At 40.7% G+C, this 15,978-nt stretch overlaps 1 protein-coding gene and 2 non-coding genes across 3 annotated transcripts in view; all 3 read left to right on the top strand.

Annotated features, from left to right (window-relative positions):
• The window catches only part of LOC125006587 (E3 ubiquitin/ISG15 ligase TRIM25-like), a 9,782-nt gene extending 1,564 nt beyond the window's left edge, over positions 1 to 8,218 (top strand). The window contains exons 2-3 of the mRNA XM_047582800.1: positions 4,898 to 5,404; positions 6,337 to 8,218. Of these exons, the coding sequence (XP_047438756.1) occupies positions 4,898 to 5,404; positions 6,337 to 8,016 (2,187 nt within the window). The 3' untranslated portion in view covers positions 8,017 to 8,218. The remainder of the gene's footprint in view (positions 1 to 4,897; positions 5,405 to 6,336) is intronic.
• LOC124999045 lies at positions 52 to 164 on the top strand. The gene has a single exon (XR_007111130.1). It is a non-coding gene; the product is annotated as a U5 spliceosomal RNA (small nuclear RNA).
• Positions 398 to 510, top strand: LOC124999052. Its single transcript, XR_007111132.1, has one exon. It is a non-coding gene; the product is annotated as a U5 spliceosomal RNA (small nuclear RNA).
• Positions 8,219 to 15,978: the final 7,760 nt, after the last annotated feature.

The raw sequence follows: 15,978 nt of genomic DNA, 5'->3' as shown, positions 1-15,978 counted from the left end.
GACGTTGTGGCTGAGAATGGACCCCTCCTCTTCCAAAAGTAGAGTCCATGCACTCTTGTTTCTCTTCAAATCGTATAAATCTTTCGCCTTTTACTAAAGATTTCCGTGGAGAGGGACAACAAGGGTTTTTCCCAATTTTTTGATGCTCTGCATTTTGCGGGGCTTCTCATTCATGTAAATGGAAATAACCATTTTCTGATCAGGTGATCGCGATGTGTCCTGTGTGTGAACTTATAAACTTTGTGTTATGTTGCCCTCTTGTGGTCACTGACTGTACTGCAAACGAAATCCTCAGATTAGTACTATGTGCTTGTTTCTTGTCTTGACCATGTGAACCATGAATCAGGACGTTGTGGCTGAGAATGGACGCCTCCTCTTCCAAAGGTACAGTCTATGCACTCTTGTTTCTCTTCAAATCGTATAAATCTTTCGCCTTTTACTAAAGATTTCCGTGGAGAGGGACAACAAGGGTTTTTCCCATTTTTTTGGTGCTCTGCATTTTGCGCGGCTTCTCATTCATGTAAATGGAAATAACGATTTTCTGATCAGGTGATCGCGATGCGTCGTGTGTGTGTGAACATAAAAAGTTTGTGTTATTTTGTCGCTATGGTCATTATTTTGTTATTTATGTGTTTATTTTATCAAGTAACTGGACTTTCATTTCTTGTCACAGTTGTCCTATGAGATGCAAATTTTGTGATTTTGCCTGCACAAACCAAGATTTTCTATTCAAGCACTATCATCTGAGGCACTACTAAGCTCAGGATTGTTATTACAGTACTTTTGAACTTTGTTGTGGTTTGGACTCTTTAAACATGTCCACGCCAGTCTGCATCTTTTTGTTTGTGTGCAGTCTACAGTACTTGCAGTATTGGTAGATACTAAGAGATTTCATCCTCCTGCATATTTGCTGGATGTTGATTTAATGTTTAAATAAACATGTTTTACAGAAGTAGTATTATTTGTATTTGTATCATATATGGTAGGCACAATAGAAAAGTTTTAGTTGCCATACCTTCTCATGTTTGACAGTATTCATAAGTACAACTCAAAATGTTGAGTTTTGATGCATTTGAAAGGTAACTTACCCGAAACAAACAATAATTAGTTGAGATTGCTGAATTGTAAGTGTTAAAAAATATATGAATTTTAGATTATCTCAAAGTTAACTTATAAGTTATCTCAACAAAGGATAATTTGTTGATATAAGCTTATGTAGTTTTCTTCAAAACTTGAGAGTTTTAGTTTGGACTCAAAACGCAAAAATGTGTTGCAGCCAGTTACCTAGAATTTTTGACTTTCATAGCCCTTTATTTTTTACAGTGCATGATCTCACTGTCATTAGGAGCCAGTCTGTTGAATGCGTGGACAGTTACAAGTATCTTGGGATTGCCACTGATGACAAACTAACTTTTATCAAGACCTGTGAGCAGTATGCAAGAGGGGACATCAGCAGCTGTTCTTTCCTTGGAAACTGTTCCATTTTAATATTGACAAATCTATGTTGACCCTATTTTATCGGGCTTTTATTGAGTCACTTTTATCTTTTGCCCCGGTGTCTTGCTATCTTGGTTTGGTAATCTGTCACTACAGGACAAAAACTTCCTGAACCATATCATTAAATGGGCTGGGCGGCTATTTGGGAAGCCTCAACTCACCATGTCTTCTCTTTATAACGCTACCTGTACTCTCAAAGATGGCTCAGACCCTTTGCATGGTGAGTTCCAGCTCTTTCTCTCTGGTTGTTGTTTTTGGGTCCCTGAGGGAAGGACAAAACGGTACAGAAAGAGCTTTGTATCAACAGCAATTGTAATGCTGAACAGCAAGGCCCAGAGGTGAACAGTCTTGTTCATATTGAACAATTGACGCACGTTTTAATGATTGCACTTTTAAGGATTGTATATGTTAAGATGTGTGTACTGCTGTTGTCTTGTCTGCCATGATGTATTTTACGTTATTATATTTGGTTTGCTCAAATTTCTAATTAAGATTAAAGTGAATCAAATTCTTTCCTCTCTACTGTGTCTGCTTGATACTCAGAGGTTGTTGTGTAACTGTCCTTAAGTCCTTTGAGCTCCACCAAGAGGATGGACCAGATGGTCCTGGTTGTATGTGCACTGAGTGACCTTTGACTCATCACCTCTGTCTCCTCTGACAGGGAGAAGATGATCTGCAGGATCCTGCTGCTCATCATCCTCAACTCATGTGTCTGTGGTCAGTCTACAAAATTGACTTGATGAAGTCCAAATCAGTTGTCAGTCTTTAATGATGGAGAGGAGATGAAGAGGAGAATCAGGCAGAGGAGAACCACGACATCACACTGGAGTGGACCTTCACCACCAAACCTAACATGTCTTTCACTTCCCTTGACATCCTCTGTTTGATGGTGACTGATCAGAAAATCTCAGTCCTGTATCGTCTACGTGAAGGTGTTGAGTTTTCTCCAAGTACTCTGTTTTCTTCCCACCTACAAAGACATGCTCGTTAGGCTGATTGGTGATTCTAAATCGACCCTAGGTGTGCGTGTGAGTGCGAATGGTTGTTTGTCGATAGGCTGGCAACCTGTCTAGGATGTACACCACTTCTCGCTCGATGCCAGCTGGGATAGACTCCAGCAGCCCCTACCAACTTAGTGAGGATGAAGCGGTACGGAAGATGAGATGAGATGACTTTTCAGGATGAGTCCAGGGAGACAAAGACGTCCTCAGAGAAGGAGGAATCGGACTTTATGTGTCCAGACTCAGGACTGATGACTCTGATCTGTAGCAGTGTGAAGCCATCACAGATTATGGCTCCAGATCTGGTAGATGTGAACTCAACGTCACTGATAAGTTGACAGAGTAGAAGTTACTAGAAGTCCTTTTTAAAGATGTCGACTGGTTTTTGAGACGTGTGAAAGTATCAACTAATATTTTGATGTTCTTTCCAGCAGCTGCTGATCAGCCTCAAACTCAGAGACCAACGTTGAGTCCAGAACCAGAGACTGGAAGACGGAGCAGGAGACTAAATGATGGAGTAACAACAGTAGCAGCATTAGCAGGAGCAGCATCAGCTCTTCTGTCTGTCTGTATTGTGGTTTGTTGTCAGAAACCAAGAAAACACGAAAAACAAAGAAATGGAGCTTTGTGTAAAACCTAAGACACAAACCTAAGTGCTCCAGTTACTTCGATATTATTCAGTGATAAATGATGTTTCTGTTGAGTCAGACTTTAAATGAGTTCTTAAAGCATTAATCACTGAAGTCACTGTAAATAATTATTGTCTCTATCAGATGATACAGTTGTGGAGAGTCTTCATGAAACCTGCTCTGGACCAATCATGGCTGTTATCAGTCATGGATGATCCTGACCACCCTCTCCACCAGACGATAGACAGACAACGGAGCTCCTTCTCCAAGAGACTCAGACAACTTTGTTGTCTCAAAGAATGCTACAGGAAATCTTTCCTACCTCAAGCCATACGCCTGTTCAACTCCTCATCTGCATGTCACAGATATCACTCTGTACATTATTTCTTTTCCCTCTTGTATACACTTTTTGTTTCAATTCACTTATTTTTATAATTCTGTAAATAATGTGTATATAGGAGATTGATTTCATTCTGTTTTTCTCCATCATCTGCTGCTTTGCTAACGTCAACATTACATTTTAAAAACTTGTCTTAGTTCAATGTCTCTTGAAGACGTCCCACCACTCATCCAAGGCTTCTTCAGTTACAAACCTGATCTGTTGTGAAATGTGATGAATAACTGATGTCAGTGTTTATAGTTTTTCTGTCTTTATTTTAAATAAGTTAAAAAGTGATCTCCATGTCCTGTGTGTCTGGTAACACAATTTTGTTAGTGGGAGCTTTTAAGGGGAGGGTCCTCTGTGGATCATCCCACAGATACTGTACTTGATCAGTTTGGGATCTAGTGAATTTGGAGGCCAGTTCAACACCTTGTGCTGTTTTTCATGTTTTTTGAGTTATCCCTAAACCATTTTAGTTGCTGCTACCATTAAGGAGTCATTAGTCTGGTCTAGGTGGGAGCTACATGCCCGAGGAAAATCCTCATGAATGAATACCAAGTCCAAAAGTTTCCCAGCAGAACACTGAATAAGGTCTATGTTATTCACTTCTCCTGTCAGTGGACTTAATGTTATGCCTTACTGTTGCAAATCATTGTTTACCACAGTATTAAGAGTCCCTATTGGCACTAACAATTACTAAACTCTTTTATCATCTACGAAATTGCAAATATGCAATTTTTTTTTCCAGTGGTGTCAATTCCATAAACTGAACAAAATAATTGTCAACATGAGGACATTAATCAGAGAACTGTGACTTAAAAAGTCATTTATTTATTATTTATTTTGATCTTTTTATCAAGACTCAGTGGGAGGTAATAAAAAAGCATTAAAAAGACAGACAACAGGAACCACAATGTTTGTTGGATATAAATCTGAAAATGTCAATGGTTGCCTTTGGTGCAAACACAAAACATCAACAAATGAAGAATTTTAGCACAAAACTCTTTCATTGTGGATTCAAATGAATGTTTTTTGAGAAAAATGAAGGGAGAGTTCTCTGGAAAGAGGCTGATCACTGCTGTACTGGACCTGAAGATGTGGCCTGTGATGTCTGCACTGGGAGGAAGCTGAAAGCCTTCAAGTCCTGTCTGGTCTGTTTGGCCTCTTACTGTGAGAAACACCTCCAACCTCACTATGATGCAGCTCCATTATAGAAAAATAAGCTGGTGGAGCCCTCCAAGAAGCTCCAGGAGAACATCTGCTCCCGTCATGATAAGATGATGGAGATTTTCTGTCGTACTAATCAGCAGAGTATTTGTTATCTCTGCACAATGGATGAACATAAAGGCCATGAAACAGTCCCAGCTGCAGCAGAAAGGACTGAGAAGCAGAAGGAGGTGGAGGTGATGCTACAAAACATCCAGGAGGGAATCCAGGAGAGAAAGAAAGATGTGGAGCTGCTTAGACAGGAGCTGAAGGCCATCAAAGACTCTGCTGATAAAACAGTGGAGGACAGTAAGGAGATCTTCACTGAGATGATCCTTCTCCTCCAGAAAAGAAGCTCTGATGTGGAGCAGCTGGTCAGATCCCAGCAGGAAACTGAAGAGACTCAAGTCAAAGGTGTTGAGAAGAAGTTGGAGCAGCAGATCACTGAGCTGGAGAGGAAAGGCTCCGAGCTGAAGCAGCTCTTAAACACAGAGGACCACAACCAGTTTCTACACAACTACCCCTCACTGCCACCACCCAGTCAGTCTACACACTCATCCAGCATCAGCCATCCACTGAACTTTGAGGACATGAAAGTAGCTGTGACAGAGACCAGAGAGAAACTACAGGACATTCTGATTTGTACTTATTTCCACAACGTGGACAGTACATGTCTGCTTTCAAAGCACGCATCACAGTTTTGGTAGCCGACCATTCACAAAGTGTCATTTCTTAACTGTCATTTCTGAAATGCAAAGCAGATCAATAAAAATATTTAGTCAGTCTCTCTTATCAGTGCACGTTGAACTCTCCACCAGTGTCACACATCTCGATAGGAGCCATTGAAACCAATAAGTTTTAAAGCTGTAGAGTAATCTTGTCTTTTCCTGTAGTTTTATTACGTTATACTGACAAATGAGAGGTTGTTAAAGACCTGTATGGATTCATTTTTTTTATCTTGTCTGAAACTTTAGATTGGCCTGAACACTGTTGTACTTTAAGACTTAAGATCATCGAAAGAGATAATGATACTATTGTAGCTCAAATATCTGAATAAGTTAATGCTGGTTCTCAAAGAAAGGAGCTCGTGCACCCAGTTTGTGGCATATGGGGCTACAGAGCTGCAGAATAGTCAGGAAGCTCATACTTCTTACTTGTACTTCCTTTCTAAATGATCTCATGAGTGAGGTAAAGAGACGACTAGAGTTACAAGACTGATTTTAAACATTTCTCACTCATTAGCTAGTTATCCACGTCTCTCTTTACTTTTGTTGTTTTAGGGCAACATGTTCACTGTCAGGTGAGTTGTACCCCAGAGAGATTATGTGTGTGGTTTAAAATAAAATAAAAACTTTCAGAAATAAAGGATCAATACTGTTAAGTCAAAGTTTGTTTATGGAGAACAGATCAGCTGGCGGTTGAAAAAAAGAGTTCAACACATGGTGCCACATTACTGGAATAACCCCGCCCTGTTCTTGGAGCAGCTCCACTCTGTTCAGATATTTCCCTTCATATCTGCACTTTGAACATGGGTGTAACCAAGATGAGCTGATAGGCTCCATTCACTGTAGAATGATGTGCTATTCAGATCAGAGCTCAAACTACTACTTTTATCAATCAGGAATCAACACTGAGGGATGAAATGGAGCAGCAGACTGAGCAGAATTTGGGGAACATCTCTTGTTCCATCTGTTTGGATCTACTGAAGGAACCTGTGACTACTTCCTGTGGACACAACTACTGCATTAACTGTATTAAAAGCCACTGGGATGGAGAAGACCAGAAGGGAATCTACAGCTGCCCTCAGTGCAGGAAGACTTTCATACCGAGGCCTGTCCTGGAGAAAAACACCATGTTAGCAGAGTTAGTGGAGCAGCTGAAGAAGACTGGACTCCAAGCTGCTCCAGCTGATCACTGCTATGCTGGACCTGAAGATGTGGCCTGTGATGTCTGCACTGGGAGGAAGCTGAAAGCCTTCAAGTCCTGTCTGGTCTGTCTGGCCTCTTACTGTGAGAAACACCTCCAACCTCACTATGATGCAGCTCCATTAAAGAAACACAAGTTGGTGGAGCCCTCCAAGAAGCTCCAGGAGAACATCTGCTCTCGTCATGATAAGATGATGGAGATTTTCTGTCGTACTGATCAGCAAAGTATCTGTTATCTCTGCACAATGGATGAACATAAAGGCCATGAAACAGTCCCAGTTGCAGCAGAAAGGGCGGAGAAGCAGAAGGAGGTGGAGGTGATTCTACAAAACATCCAGCAGGGAATCCAGGAGAGAAAGAAAGATGTGGAGCTGCTTAGACAGGAGCTGAAGGCCATCAAAGACTCTGCTGATAAAACAGTGGAGGACAGTAAGGAGATCTTCACTGAGATGATCCGTCTCCTCCAGAAAAGAAGCTCTGATGTGGAGCAGCTGGTCAGATCCCAGCAGGAAACTGAAGAGAGTCGAGTCAAAGATGTTGAGGAGAAGCTGGAGCAGCAGATCACTGAGCTGGAGAGGAAAGGCTCCGAGCTGAAGCATCTCTTAAACACAGAGGATCACAACCAGTTTCTACACAACTACCCCTCACTGCCACCACCCAGTGAGTCTACACACTCATCCAGCATCATCCATCCACTGAACTTTGAGGTCGTGAAAGAAGCTGTGACAGAGACCAGAGAGAAACTACAGGACATTCTGAGAGAGACATGGACAAACACCTCAGTGACAGTGACTGAAGTGGATGTTTTACTGTCACAACCAGAGCCAAAGACCAGAGATGAATTCTTGAAATTTTCACGCAAAATCTCTTTGGATCCAAACACAGTACACACAGAGCTGTTATTATCTGAGGGAAACAGAAAAGTAACAGTAATGACAAAACCTCAGTCTTATTCTGATCATCCAGACAGATTCACTGCTTATTGGCAGGTCCTGAGTAGAGAGAGTCTCACTGGACGTTGTTATTGGGAGGTAGAGTGGAGAGGAGAAGGAGTCGGTGTAGCAGTCGCATACAAGAATATCAGCAGAACAGGGAATGAAAGTTCATTTGGATACAATGACAAATCTTGGTCACTACGTTGTTACACAAATAGTTATAGATTTTGGTACAGCAAAGTTTCAAGTGTTGTCTCAGGTCCTGTTTCCTCCAGAGTAGGAGTGTACCTGGATCACAGAGCAGGTCTTCTGTCTTTCTACAGCGTCTCTGAAACCATGACTCTCCTCCACAGAGTCCAGACCACATTCACTCAGCCACTCTATGCTGGACTTGGTCCACTTGATTCTAAAGTCACTGCTGAGTTCATTAAAGTCAAATAGACAGAAGTCTCTTCAGGGACAGTTGGTTAAAATGTGTCTTCTAGTCTCCATGTGGTTTGGTCTCCATGGTTGTAGCTGAGAGCTCATTGTTGTGTCATGTCTTCACTGCTCAGAGATCAGCTGTAAATCACCCTTTGTGGGCGGTACTTTGTCGTCTCCTGGTTTGTTGTTTGCCTGATGTTGGACTTTGATTTTACTCCTATCTCTCACATCATCGTTTCTTTGTAAATTTGGATCCATGATCCTCAAGAACCCATGAAATTAAGTGTGGGGTACCCCAAGGTTCAGTTTTAGTCCCAGTAAATTTTAATCTTTATGTGATTACCCTTGGGGACATCATCAATAGGCATGGAATAAATTTTTCGCTGCTACCCTGATGACACGTAGCTCTATATTTCTCTGTCTCCTGATGACACGGGGCCAATTGATTCCTTTTATGACTGTTTTTTACAGCTCAACCAGGACAAACTAGAGGTTTTAATCATTGGTCCTGAACGCAAGAGAGAGAAACTAAAAGAAAGAACTAAAAGATTTTAAACCATCACAATGTTTTAAAAATCTGGGCATCTTTCTCAAATCTGAGCTTGATTTTAGCCCACATATTAGAAATGCCACAAAAAAAAGGATTTACCAGTTTCTTTCTCTGGCCATTACAGAGGTGGTAATGCATGCTTTTATTTCTAATCGTATATGTTATTGTAATGCCCTGTTTTCTGGTCTCCCCAATAGGAGTATTTCACAGCTTAAACTGCTCCAGAACTCAGATGCACATGTGTTAACAGGGATCAGAAAGCAGGCTCACATTAGAATGTCTTAGATTTCTTAGAATTTCGAATGGCTCCCTTCTGGAATGGCGTTTTAAGATTGATTTTATGGCTCTTTTATTAGTTTTTATCTGTCTTAATGGCCTTGGGCCTTATCTGCCTGACCTGTTTTTACCCTATCAGGCCTTGTAGATTATGGCCTTTGGCAAAGCCTCATTTTATTATCATGGCCCACGCCTGTGGACCAGTGTGCCAGAGGAAACTCAGGGCCACTGAGACTGTTGTGTGTCGCAGGCTCAAGACCCACCTTTTCAATTTAGCATTTAACTGAATTCACTTTTACTCTTCTGATTATAACCTGTTTTTTTCTTTTTTTCTGCTGCTTTTATTGTTTCCAATTGCTCTTAAATTGTTACTTTGGTTCTAATACTAATGTGTTGTTTTTATTGTTTTTCATTCCTTTTAGTAGAGTTCATATTTTCAGTTTATATCAGTTATCTTAGGTTGTCCTGATGATGGTTTGGGGTCTGCTCCAGGGCTTTATAGCTGTGGTGTGGGCCTGTCTGTTTAGGTTGGGGTGGTCTCTAGGGCGGCAAACTCTGTGGACTAGGGCTGTGACACCTTTCGGAGTGTATGGCTCCCAATTAATGGGATTTCCTCACTTGGTCCCTCAGTGCTCAGCCACATTCTATTCTAGTTTATCTTTGGGATGGGGTGGGGTGGTGAAGTGTATGCTTAGATGCATGAACGTTTGTGTTAATGTGTTTGTATGTTGTCACTTCTCTTCTACTGCATAGGCCCCAACAGAGAAATCAGCAGATCTTCCTTCACAGAGATTTAGTTCTGACTTTGGAAAAAAGAAAATCTACAATTACATTTCCATTGATTGTTGTTTTCAAACGGATGAAGAGACAAGCTCATGTCAGTGATCATGAGCAATCAGGACATGAGTCATTATTTGATTGTACATAGCTGTCATCTGAGTCCAACTAACTGATTGTGTGGATGAAGTGAATCTGTGCATTAAATCACTGAACAAGTCATTTATCAGACTTTACTAATTTAATGGAGAACAAACTGAAGCTTCACATGATGAATAAAGCAGCTGTTTGTCACACATGCACAAATGACCGTCTCCTGTCTTTATTCCATGAATTATCAGGTATTTAAGTGCACTGTTGCATTTTATCTTGACTGTCAGGTCAGATAGAGCCCTGTAAATTTAATAAATGAACAATAAGCACATTTATTATCATTAATTAGCACAATAATATGATACCATGTATAAGACATAGTACTTTTGGAAATTATTTGCTGTTTCGCCTACTATATCCACTACGGGGTGTTATAGTTTGAGAATTTGACCAGTTCGTTAATTGGTTTGGCAGTGGTGTAAGGTGTCTTAACCAGTCAAAGCTGAGGGAGTTCTACACCATCGTGACCATACTGGGTACTGGTGTTGAGGTTAACCTTGAATCTGTTCTGGGTTGTGTACAAGTCAAGAGGAAAGATATTGATGACATGTGATATCTACCCAGCAGTTTTGTGTTACCTTTGTTGTTTCTTCACAGAACAGGAAAATTAATGTGCTTTAAGAACAACAACCAAAGACGAAGCAATGAAAACTTGAAAATTAAAAGGTTATTAGCTGACAACGTTTGTAATTTTACAATTTTAGTGCACATTTTGACTTGTTAGGACAAGCAGGATTATGACATCTCAAAACTGAGTTTAGCCTCCACTCAAGCCTACACTCTTACATACACTGATCAGTCACACCATGTCATGAGAATTCAGTGCTGGGAGACTTTTTTGACCTGGCACTCATTGGTGTGGATGTTACTTAAGCCCCTTTAGCCCCTTTAACAGTTTTGGTCCAAATTCACTCCCTAAGAAAACCCATATCCATTTTATGATGAGTCACAACTGTTTCGGAGACACAAGGGAGACCAGCAAAATATTAAAAAGGTGGTCATGTTGTTATGTAATGTTATGCCTGTTTGGTGTATATATGTGCCTGCCTTCATCAATGTTGGTGTTTTACGATTATGTGAATTCAGTGACAAACTCATGATAAAGCTGATGTAATTATGATTCTTTGGGTGAGTTGAGTAAAAATATCTCTTTTGTAACTGTTGTTCGACTGTGACACATTTTTTCACACAGCATCTTCGGTTATCCCTATTTACAAAAACATATTCTATATATATAAAATGCAATACAGCATGATTGTTGTAATTCATCAAATTGTCAGTGAGTCCTACTGATTTGGATAAGAACCAAAGTGTATTTACACATGATTTGCATTTGTCCACTGTTCATGCTAATAGAAAATAAATAAATTAACTTACTTACCGAGCACTACCTGGCTGTAGTTCATCCCATCACCTAACCTGAGTCTGAGGAAAGAGAGAGGAGTCAGAAACATCAGCACTGGATGTATCTGGCTGCTTTGCAGCTGTTTATGTATTCATTATTTTTTTAATGTGTTTCCTCATCCATCAGTCAGCGTTTGCTTGTTTTATGCAAATGAGACCATTTTGCCAGAAAGACACAGACACTCAGTGCAAGCAAATACACTAGAGTCCACGGAGCAGAGACACAGACGGAGGACACAGATGGAGGACACCTGAAAAAAGTCTGATCAAGTGATGTGAATTTTTCCATTTATTAGTGATCTGTGGATTGCCATGATAATCCTTAACGCTTCTTCCAGGACTGACCAACTGAAAGCATGTTTTTTATTCCATTTGTCTTTTCCAGATATGTCAGTGAACTCCTCTTCCTCTTCTGCCACTGACTCACTTCTTCATCCAAACCCTTCCTCCAACGAGACTTATGTCTCCCCATACGTGTACTGTCTCACCTCCAGCCCAAGCTTCTTCATCCTCATCTCATACAACATCACCACCATTTTCCTCCTCCTCCCTCTCTGCATCTTCATCCTCTACCATGGTCTCCGGCAGTGGCGTTCCACATCATCGGCAGCAACAACGAGCCACTCCGACAGGTTTACCTACCACATGGTGGCCATGGGGTTGATTCGTGTCTTTGGGTGTACCTTCTGCTTTTGTGGTGCCTCCACCAATAATTTGAATATTTCTACTGTGGGGTTCTTTATTACGGCTTTCAACTGGTATGGAGAGATGTACTTTCATGTCCTGACATGTGTGGAGCGCTACCTGGCCGTGGTTCATCCCATCACCTACCTGAGCCTGAGAAAAGAGAGAGGAGTCAGAATCAGAAATATCAGCATTGGCTTTGTCTGGCTGCTCTCCTTTGTGGGGATGAGCTTGGCGGTGACAGAAGTCACCTTTATCATCATAGACATCTTACACTTGACATTATCCTTTACTGTCATCTCTTTCTGTAGCTTTTCTGTTGTCCGTGTTCTGATTCGTTCAGGTCCAGGGGATCAGGTTGGGAGAAGGGAGAGGGTGGACCAGTCTAAGCTGAGGGCTTTCTACACCATCGTGACCATACTGGGGGTGCTGGGGTTGAGGTTAGCTTGGAGTCTGGTCTGGGTTGTTTACGCGACAAGAGGGGCCAGTGATTGTGTGATAATGACGTGTGATGTCTGGTTTAGTCTTCCCAGCACACTTGTGCTACCTCTGCTGTTTATTCACAGAACAGGAACATTGACATGTTGTAAAACCATTGTCAAGTGAAGACAAGGGCTAAATCCATAGAACAACATCTCATACAAGGTCATAAAACAGTGAAAATGCTCTGTGTAGGATATATGACTGATCCAAGTGTTTGTGTTATTGTGCCATCTTATCACAACTTTTGTAAAACTGGGCTGATAATGCCTTCTTCGCTAAATGTGGCAAAATATAGAATGTTTTTTCTCTTCAATTAATCCCTTCAATTATCCTTTAAATGTGATTCCTCTAAAAAGTGATTACTCTTCACTAAACATCCATGAAACATCATTCCAGAGGTTTTCATTTTGTGTGCAGTTTCTTTCTCTCTTTTTTTATCACTTTTTTGCCCACTTTTTTTTCATGCCCTCCAACAGTGGCGCTCCATATCCTCGGCAGCATCAATGAGTCACTCCGACATCTTCACCTACCACATGGTCGTCGTGGAGCTGAGTGGTGTCTTTGAGTGTACCCTCTGCCTTTGTGGTATCTACAGTGATAATCAAAGTATAATATTGGCTGGTTTCCTCCTCTTCCCCTTTAACTGGTTTGCTGAAATGTTGGTTCACGTCCTGACATGTGTGGAGCGCTACCTGGCTGTAGTTCGTCCCATCACCTACCTGAGCCTGAGAAATGAGAGAGGAGTCAGAATCAGAAATATCAGTGTTGGTTGTGTCTGGGTGGTAATAGTTGCACTGATGGGTTTGGTGGTGAGAGAAAAAGTCTTCATCATTCTGAGTTTCATCCTCTTGATAGTATCATGTACAGTCATCTTCTTCTGTAGCTTTTCTGTCCTCCGTGTTCTGATGCGTACAGGTCCAGGTGATCAGGTTGGGAGAAGGGAGAGGGTGGACCAGTCAAAGCTGAGGGCCTTCCACACCCTCGTGACCATACTGGGAGTGCTGCTGTTGAGGTTGGCTTGGGATATGGTTTGGGTTGTACTGCACATGTCGGAAGGGAGCTATCAGTGTCCGGTGTTGTCATGTGATATTTTGTGTAATCTTCCCAGCAGTCTGGTGCTGCCTCTTCTTTTTACATATAGAGAAGGGAAATTAATGTGTTGCGAAAACAACATCAAAGGAGGATGAAATGAGGGTGACAGTATGTAATTCAATAAATGGTATCCAGTGTATATTCTTCCCAAATGGATCTACTGGGACATAGCATTTTAGAGAATATTCCCCTACTTGTAGTGAATTACTAGAGGAACAGGAGCCTTCCTGCCCTTATTTCTGATGTCCGGGTCAAGGAGGTGAAGGAAGGGACTCCTATTCTCAGCCCTCCAGGTCATGGTATATTTAAAAGCTGTAACAAAGGTATCTGTACTTGTTTCTTGAAGTGTTCTCCACCTTCCATCCAAACCGCTATAATCAAAATGACTGACTGCAGAAGATATCTGGATAAAACTTGATTTGTCTTAGTTATAAATAGTCCTGTTTGACATTTTGTGAACATTTTGTCATATTTAGCCAATAATTTGATTTCTTGAGGGCATGACCAAACATGATTAATTTTTCTTTGACCCTCACCTTTAACGTTCAATCAATTCATCATCCAGGTCAAATTCATCATCCATGGTTCAAAATTACATATAGAGGAGGGTTAATAGTCGGATCATTGTTGAATTACAAATCATTTCCACTCTGTAAATGTACTTGTAAATGTGTTTTTAACAAAATAATGAAGGGAATATAGTGAATTTAAACATCCCTAGGGTGGTTTTAACATGTTATTGAGAAATAACCTGTAATCAATCTCTTTAAATGCTACATGTTGAAAAAGTTTATTGCTATTATTATTTATTGCTATATTTGTTTTCCTTGGCTAAACTTTAGTGATTAATTATGACACCTTTGGTCTAGTTTGATACCAAAAAGGTTTTATGTACGGCCTTTTACGGCCTACGTCGAGACTATGTCCTGTTCAGATGAAATCCAAAACAAACCATTCTTCCCTTTTTAGACTTTCAGATGTTTTAAGCAATTATCATGGAGAGAAATAACATGGAAACAGTCTGATTAGAGGTATGCTTCGTATTGTCTTCCCTCTGACCATGCAAGTTTTGTTCTTCTGGGTCAAAACTGACTTGGCCTGTTTGACTGTTTTGTTTGTGTTAGGAATCCATGGACAGTAGACCACATTTAAAGGAAATCATGTGAAATAGAAACGAGGGTTATATGCTTGTGCAGATTATGTGGTGAATCGAATCCAAATCTTATCCATCATCCAGTTTTGATACATTTAAAAATGTGTCATATGCCATGGTTCTGTGTCCTCTACTTGTGATCATGTTTTGAGTTTCCTGTTTTATTTTGTTAAGTTCCTTGGTTTCCTGTCTATCATGCCTCCTTGTGTTTTCTGTTGATAGCTCATTGGTTTCTTCTGGTGTGATTGCCCTGATTTGTTTCATCTGTGTCTCATCATCCCTTGGCTCTTTCCTGTATATATAGCCCTGCCATCCACCATCCCATGACGTCATAGGCACGATACATGGTTTTTGATGGATCTGAGATTAGCCAACACACCTGCCTCCCAATGTAGAGAATCAAACACTGTGCAGCATTTGTTAAAACCCTATATATAATACATGTAATTTGGTTTTTGTCACTCTTTGTAGTTTCATAATTGTGTAAGATAACTGACTGTACTTTGAAAGAAACTGGTGTTTTTGTGATTGGTTACTCTGGTTCGTGTAAAAGTCTCCTTCTGGGAACTAATCCTGTTATGTTCTTGGATTAAAATGTGGTCATATTCATTCTGAAACTGCTTCCATTTTCACTAAATATACAAGCAGAGCTCTGCATTTCATCAAACCACTGTCAAAGGTGTGTTTAAAATAACACAAGCCTGAACACAGGAACACTCACAGTTAATGACTCTGATTTGGCTAAACAAAAACAATGGCGGTTAGGATCTATTCATCAACCTAAGAGTGGAAGACAAAGCGTGTGTTCATAATATTTCATTCATCAAATGCTGATCCATTTACCAGTGAGTGTTATTGTTTTTTTTCTCACATGCAAACAGCACATATTTGAATTAAATTTAAAGAGGCTGAGAGAGAGGTGTAGTAATACACAGCCAGTCCAGTGAAGCTGAAGCAAAACCTCCACAGAGGAGACACATAGATGTGAGAAGACTCAAACGCTAATGAGTTTGGTGTTTTTTTTAGATTTCTTATAGACTTTTATTATAGTAAAGGTACGACAGCGTACAGTGACTAAATTGAGCATATCATAACAATAATGAGAGGAAATCCTTCATCTAGGATGGACAAGTGGACGCCATCTCTGCTTTTATCCCATTTTCCTTTTCCAGATCTATCAGGGAACTCCTCTTCCACCACAATGACAACTTGACATACATGTCTCCACTCTTGTATTGTTTCTTCTACAAGCCAAGCTCCTTCATCTTCATCTCATACAACATCACCACCATCGTCCTCCTCCTCCCTCTCTGCATTTTCATCCTCTACCATTGTCTCCGACAGTGGCGCTCCACCTCCCTGACAGTGACAACCAGTCACTCTGACATCTTCACCTTCACCAAATATA

Source organism: Mugil cephalus, chromosome 1 (assembly GCF_022458985.1).
Source record: "Mugil cephalus isolate CIBA_MC_2020 chromosome 1, CIBA_Mcephalus_1.1, whole genome shotgun sequence".
Classification (NCBI taxonomy): Eukaryota; Metazoa; Chordata; class Actinopteri; order Mugiliformes; family Mugilidae; genus Mugil; species Mugil cephalus.
The sequence above is the reverse complement of the archived record's forward strand: the minus strand, read 5'-3'. Positions and strand labels throughout refer to the sequence as shown.